This window comes from Diabrotica virgifera, chromosome 7 (genome assembly GCF_917563875.1).
Source record: "Diabrotica virgifera virgifera chromosome 7, PGI_DIABVI_V3a".
NCBI classification, from domain to species: Eukaryota; Metazoa; Arthropoda; class Insecta; order Coleoptera; family Chrysomelidae; genus Diabrotica; species Diabrotica virgifera.
The window spans coordinates 87298569-87306617 of record NC_065449.1 but is presented as its reverse complement, the minus strand read 5'-3'; the positions used below and the strand labels follow the sequence as shown (position 1 = coordinate 87306617).

General features: G+C 30.1%; 1 protein-coding gene across 1 annotated transcript in view; it reads right to left on the bottom strand.

The window, feature by feature from the left end:
- Positions 1 to 313: 313 nt before the first annotated feature.
- Positions 314 to 8049, bottom strand: part of LOC114329643 (uncharacterized) — a 33340-nt gene continuing 25604 nt past the window's right edge. Inside the window, exon 4 of the mRNA XM_028278820.2 lies at positions 314 to 501. Within this exon, the coding sequence (XP_028134621.1) occupies positions 351 to 501 (151 nt within the window). The 3' untranslated portion in view covers positions 314 to 350. The remainder of the gene's footprint in view (positions 502 to 8049) is intronic.

The following is an 8049-nucleotide window of genomic DNA, read 5'->3' as shown; positions in this document are numbered from 1 at the left end:
TGACTTGTCTTCCCTGAATCATATAAATCAGCGATCGTGGAACTTTTTTAATCATCACCCCAAAAAGATTTTTGTGTAAGTTGATATTACCCCATGGCGAAGAGCAAAAAAACAAAAAAATCACATCTTTTTATAAATAGCAAATTAAAAATATATACTTTTTACTCACAAAAGTTTAATTTTTACCTAATTTGGGGTAATTTACCCCGGTTCTTCGACCACTGACATAAATTAATTAAAATTATCAAAATAGCTCTTGAAAAATACGAACCTATGTTAATAATTGTTCATTTTAAATAAATACATATACCTATATCGTTAATTTTTTTTATTTAAATTGAGTACAAATCTTATTTCAAAAATCGGGAGAATTGTTGCAAAAAGTTTAAGTTGCAACCTGGATAATGATAATCACAATTTTCCTGTCGTTTTCCAAGTTTTTCTGCGGAAAAGTAATCCATATTTGTTGGATAATGTAGCTCATCTGTTGTCGATGAAGGTCTAAAAATATAAAATAGTTTTAACAAACTTTTCAAAAACAAATAAAAATAATAGCAATCTAATATAAATCCTTGTCTTATCACTATGGTTAGATTACATCACTACCGAGGGTACAAAATCCCTGAAAATTTCTATAATGTTTATTTTAATAAGTTACACGGGTGAATAAGAAGAGAAAATTAAGTGCGATTATTAATTTCAAATATCTCATTCAAAAGAAACTTTTTGTTTATTCTAAGGGACTTTTTACCCTCGGTAATGATGTAATCTTTCATTCTGCGTTTAAATTTTTTAAAAATATTTATTAGTTTTTCCCGGATTCGAAAAAAACGAACATCATGTCCGTGGTGATATTTTCCAAATCGAACATTCGCTATTTTTGTCATACAACGCACGCAGTCCAACAGAATGTGGTAACAAGACAGTCACAAACAAGGCTACTAAATATTTGACACGACTTCAGGAATATTTTGAGTTGTTTATTAAAAATAATATTGATAGTTTATTTGATAAATAATTGATTTAAGGCGTGAAATTAATAAAAAGTTATTCATTGTCAATATTTACGGAATATTCAAGCACAGAATACACCAGGGTATATTCTGTGATCCAAGTATTTTGTTGTTTTAAAGATGTTCAAAATTTATCTAAGTGTTCCATTGTAATAATATTATAACGAGCGATCCACAATTATTGGGATCAAAGCTAGCCTTGCAAAAAATTACGTATGTCTTGTTTTAATTTGAATTCATATCATTGGTTTATCAATTAATTTTGATTAACATTATAAAACATAAAAAATCAGTCAAAACCTTTAACACACAACCTTACAAAAATAAAACGAATTAACAAAATTATCTGTAACAATAATAAATAAAATCAAACAATATGCTGTATATGTCCACCACCAACATCTCTACATAATCTAACTTTTCTTGTTAAGTTGATGTACACTACAAAGTTGACGTAAACTGGAAAGCATATCTGAATTAAGAATATACATGCACTGTATAGCTATCTCTGTCATTCAAAGCCACCTATGGTGACAATAATTTTGGATCACACGTTATTATTAAAACCACTTTATCACTTTTTTCTTTTCTGGATTATTGATTTTTATTGTATATTATATAAATTATTGTAAACACTGAATACATACTTAGTGAAAAATAATCCTAAATTTTTCCTAAATCCTAAATAATCGTAAATTTTTTACGTACTATAGGACTCATTAACCAAATTTAATATAAACTTTGTATATTGATGTCAATACAGTTCATTGCTAATAACCCTTTGTGGTTGAAGCAAATTGTAAATAAAAAAAAATTCTCTTAGTTAACTGAATTAATAATTTAAGCGATTATACAAGTAACGGTAAAATAGCCATATCTATGTTATTAATGACAATGTCATTGTCAACTAATGTTTACATCTCCATACCAGTGAGCATTTTACTACACGTAATTTGCCGTGCAAAGAAAGAAAAAGTAGGGATAGCCGTAAAATATTTGCGCCTAGGCTCTTAAACAACTGTTTAGATAAAAAAAAACAATAAACAAACCATGGATGAAATTGAAAAGAAGCAAACGATATGATAATATGCTAAAATATATATTTTTTAAGCGCAACAGGCCTTGTATAGGCCTAGGGCTGAAATGTTTACATTTATAATATAATAAATAACTTAATATAACTTACATAACTTATAAAACTTATACATTTTATTTAATTACACTTTAGTCTTTTTATACACTCCTTCACCACCTCTCTCCATCTCCTCCTGTCCAATGCTAGTTCTTTCCATCTCTCAAAGTTACTTTTCTTCAAGTCTTCATACACACGGTCCTTCCATCTTTTTCTTGGCCTGCCTTTACTCCTCTTTTGTATTGGTCTTCGTGAAATTACCATTTTTGGCATTCGTTTACTTCCCATTCTCTCGATGTGCCCCAAGTATCGTATTCTCTGTGCTTTGATCGTCGTCGTGATCGTTGGCTCTTGATATAGTTCTTCCAATTCTTTATTGGTTCTTCTTCTCCACTGTCTATTTTCACACCTCCATATATTGCTCTTTGCATTTTTCTCTCCCATCTTTCTAAAAGGTCTGCTTCTGACTTTTTGAGCACCCATGTTTCGCATGCGTATGTTACTGTAGGTCTGATAACAGTCTTATAAATTCTTATTTTTGTTTTTCTTGATACGTATTTGGATTTCAATAATGTGTGTAATGCTCCATATTTTTTATTTCCTTTAGCTATTCTTGCCTTTATCTCCCCATCTTCATGACCATTTTCATCTATTTTGGCTCCCAGGTAAATAATTTCTTTGGCTCTTTTGAACGAGTATGTTTTTTCTCCATCTATTTGTACTATGATGTTATTCTCTCTTTCTTTTTGGATCTCTCCCATTATCATATACTTTGTCTTTTCTTCATTTATTTTAAGTTCGAATTTTTTGGCTTGTGTTATTATGTTTTTCATTAACTTTTGTAGTTCTTTTTTGCTTGTTGCTAATAGCGTCAGATCATCTGCAAATGCTATGCATTGGTGGCCGTTTTTAAATATCGTTTCTTCCTTGTTTATTCTGCTTTTCCTGATTATTCCTTCCAATGTTAGATTGAATGCCGTTGTTGATAGTGGGTCTCTTTGTCGTAATCCTTCCTTGGTTTCAAACTTTTTGGATGTATACCCTTTCCAAGCTATTTCGTTTGTTGTGTTTTCCATCGTCATCTTTACCATCCTGACAATTTTACTTGGTATCCCCAATTCTTTCATCAGTTCGTACATTTGCTGTCTATTTACTGTGTCGTAAGCCTGCTTACAGTCTATGAACAAAGCATATAGTACTGTTTTATGTTCGTAACAGGTAGTCTGTATTTCTTTTAAGGCAAATATTTGGTCAGTCGTTGATCTGTTGTTTCTAAAACCTGCCCGGTATTCTCCCAGTACTTTTTCCGAATATTGACTTAGCCTTTTTCTTATACTTTGTGCCAAGATTTTGGCATGGATGAAATTGAAAAGAAGCAAACGATATGATAATATGCTAAAATATATAGCAAAACTCCAAAAAATATGGAAGAACACTTGTATTACAAAATTATACCTTGTTCGAGCATTTATTTCCTATCGCCACCTACGCTTCACAGACTTGGACTATCAAAAAAGCCGATTCGAATGGCATATGAAATGTGGATATACTGAGGAATATTGCGCATACCTTTAACCCTACATCGCACAAATAATCCAATACTAGGGAGAACTTAACATAAAAACTAAAATCACCACAACTATCAACCAAAATATACTGAGATATTTTGGACATAACTAGAAGAAGAGAAGGTAGGGAACGAATGATAGTTGAAGGCAACGTAGAGGGCAAAAGATCCAGAGGAAGATCTCCAGTACGATGGTAGGACCAAATGGGCAGTGTCTATCTTGGCCCAAGACACAAGTAGGTCTTTTAAAAATGTCCCAAGTCAGCGTAAAGATTAAAACTGCCCGATATAAAATATACCATCTCGGCTCATGGAATATTAATTGTTACTATCAAATAATTTTACATTTCAATGGAAAAAAATACATTTATAGAATAACTTTATTAAATAGATAGATAAGTCTATAAGTTATAGAAAATACATATAGATATAGGATTCTAATAGGTTATCTGACTCTGGAACATGATTATAATTATTGTAACCAATTTATATATTTATATTCTGGAACATGATTATAATTATTGTAATACCAGTCGTAATTCAATTCTTATTTTCTCCAATTGTTTTGATAAAAGCTTTGCAATTATCCTTTACACATCTCCACTTTATTTCACCTGAAGCTAATTTTCGTTTTTGTTCTTTAAATTTATAACGTTCACAAACTAATAACAATTTTCCTCTTTGACTAAACAGTTCACTTATACTGGGCGTTAAAGATGATGAAGCTAAAGTAGGTATAATTTCAATATAAAAATGTAAGTGGTTTTGACTGCATGTGTCAAACAGTCAATATGTCTCAAACATCTAACCAAGCTTTCTTTATCCTATGTATCAGTAGCGAAATCGATTCCACGACCAACATTTCCAACCAAGAGAAACTGTTTCTTAAATTCGCAAAGAACCCAAAATTTCTGTACAATATTGAAGGAAGGGGTATTGAGGGTAGGGATGTTTTTCTCGTGACCAGACATTTCGTAACGCGACAATTCGTAACCAGACAAGTGGCCACGGACAACTCGTAACGGCGACAGTTCGTAACTATACAAATTCGTAACGGACAATTCGTAACGTCCAAATTTAATTATTCTGTTTATTTTTGTTAACATGGAAACTACATAACTGTTATTACAGTTATAATTGAAATTATGTTTATATTAATTTACCGAATCAGTACCGGGATAAACATGTTTAATCGGGTAAATAAAGGATATGAATGGTTACTAATTCTCCGAAGTAAAACAACACGCGCAGGAGAAATATAATTGGACAGAAATAGTCAAACAAATTACATGACGCCACTACATTCTTATAAAGGAGAATAGATAGAGGAAGAGGAGGACATTATCGCGGAATGAAATGGATCTAATTGATTAGAAAGGACCTTATGGCAATTCTAAATATTCGCCAATTAGCGATATCAGTATTTTAACTATTAAAGTTGTAAGCCCTCTATGATTCTTTGGCCCACCATATAAAAAAAATATATGACCTTCCTCATGAAAGTTTTCTATTTGGCAAATTTTCAGGAGGAGCAGTTTTTTAAATTTGAAGGTTTCTAAACTTTGGTGCGTTCGATATTACTACCCTTAAAAATTTGTCGAACAATATTACTAGTAAATTGTAAGTATTTTTATCAAACAATCCTGCGAAAATCAGCTGTGAAGGTATAAATTTTATGACTCTTTATGATGCGTGCGTCCCCTTATGGGGGACGCACTATGGAGTCATAAATGATGTTTTTTTTAAGGATTGTTTGATTTAGAGCTTTAAAAACCGCTATATTTACGAAACACCCCTTCCGAAAATTTTCCGTATTAGAAAAATTGTCCGACTCGATATGAATAACTCAATAAAAGAAAGTCACATTAGCGAGATAATATATTTTTTAAATGGTGCTCTCAATGACTAATATTTTAGATATCAGCTATCGATTTTTACATCCTCGCATTAGTTCAGAGAAATAAGGAAAAAAATATCCTGTTGGTGACACAACCCCCTCCAGGCCGAAACCAAATTTTTTGAGTAGTATGGACATCTATGTATAATAATAACCTACATGTTTCCTGTAGCCGATTTTGATGATATACATAGTTATAAACAAATGAAGATCAAAAACGGTAAATTTTCGGTTTTTTCGTCTATTACCAAAAAGTTAAGCATTTTAAACAAATTTGAAAGTAAAAAACTCATAAATCGTATAAAAACTTCAATACCCACATAACAATTTCATGTTCTTAGTAGATTCATAGAACATACTTTTCAGAAAAAGTATATACTAAGAATATGCGTAATTACCATTGCGAATGTGCAGAGCACATACTGAGTATATACTACATTACAGTACTTAAACGTTCTATGTATATACTTAGAATGTACTACCGCACTTCTTCTCAGTATATACCAAGAATATACTTTTTAGGATATTCTAAGAAGGTGCTATAAACCTTCTATTTATATACTTAGAATGTACTACCTCACATCTTTTAGTATATAGGAAGAATGTACTTTTTAGTATATGGGAAGAATATTACAAGGAAGTGCTATATTGCTCAGAAGCATGTTTTCAGCATCACCGAATCTCATCCTAGGTTCTACTTTCTACTAAATTTACATATTACATATGAGAATGTAGTTAGTACATTCTACAATATTACTTAAAAAGTAAATATAAAATATTATATAAATTTTAGTTAGTTATATCAATATTATATAGGTAAGTAGGTATATATATTTAGTTATTATGTGCATATAAAAATAAAAATGCTGAATATATAAATTTATATATTCATATTCATATACCTATCGTACCCAAATAAATATTATGTAACATATGTATGTAAATAACTAAAATTTATATGTTGCTTATATGTACCTATATACATACTTACTATTTAAGTAATATTGAAGTACCAAAATGAATTTTTTATTTGTAAGTTGACCGCAAACAAAATAAAACGTTTAATTATGCATGTTCCTATTCCTGGTTGAAATACTTGGTCTTCCTCACAACACAGCATAGACATTGTTAGTGTTAAGTGTAGACACAAATGCCAAATGCCTATTCAGTAACTATTTTCATATTTTGTATTTTTCCTTTGTTCCCAACCCCCTACCCGCTAACCCCTATGCAGGTATGCAGCGGTCGTTTCCGCTTTGTTTGTGCCGGTTGTGGGTTTTGGCTCAGCCACACAGCTTACCTGAATGTCAATTCCATGTAAAAATAAAATTCTTCATAAGAATACTCAATAAACTTAATCAAAATAGTAAATGCATTTCAGTTATGAAAGCGAAACGACAATTTCTCCTTTTTCGTTAATACAATTAATTCTTAAACATTTTTACCATACAATTAAAACAATTTTAAATAATGAATTCGGTAGTTTAATTAATAGTACCTACATACATAAATTTTTAAATTTCATTAATTATTCTTAACGAAGTTGATAATCTATAGGCTAACATTATTCTTCCTATACATACATATATATTATTTTTAAGATATTTTAAAAGTATCTACTTATAAGTATGTGTTAAGTATGTACTTATAAGTATGTGCTAAGAATATTCGGTAAAAGTATATTCTGAGAATAGTATCTACTTATAAGTATGTGTTAAGAATGTACTTATAAGTATGTGCTAAGAATATTCGGTAAAGGTACATTCTAAGAATAAACTTTTACGAATATTCCGAGTTACTACGTACACGAATGTACTCAGTATATTCGGTACGAGAATATACTTTAAAGTATGTGCAAAGAACATGAAATTTAGAATGTTTTTTAAGGTACATGCTATGCTTGTACTACGCATATACTAAAAAGAATATACTCTGACGAATGTTGGTAGTATATGCTTAGAACATGATACGAACATCATTGTTATGTGGGTATTGCGTTCGCTGAATATGTCTATCCTTATTGGTTGCTTAGAAAATTGCAAAATAAATCATAAATTTTGAGTTTCTATAAATATTCATAACTTATGTAAAAATTAACTTAGAACCTTCTTATTACACGGAATGCTGAAACTTCTGGTTCTTAAATCATACCCTAAATTTCAAAGCAATCAGTCAATTAGTTTAAAATTTATTTAATTTGTTTTTCCCAAATTAATTTTTTTGCAACACTATAAGTGAGAGAATAATGAAGTTACAGTAATACTTTAGATAGTTTATGAAAGAAGAAGATTTACACTATTAATTTAATTAAAAAAAAAGGAATGTGTACTTTGTACGCACGTAAGAAGTTATACTTCTATTATATGATTTCAACGAAATTAATATACTTTTTATTTATATTTTATTTAAATATTAAACTAATTTATACTTACTACTTCTC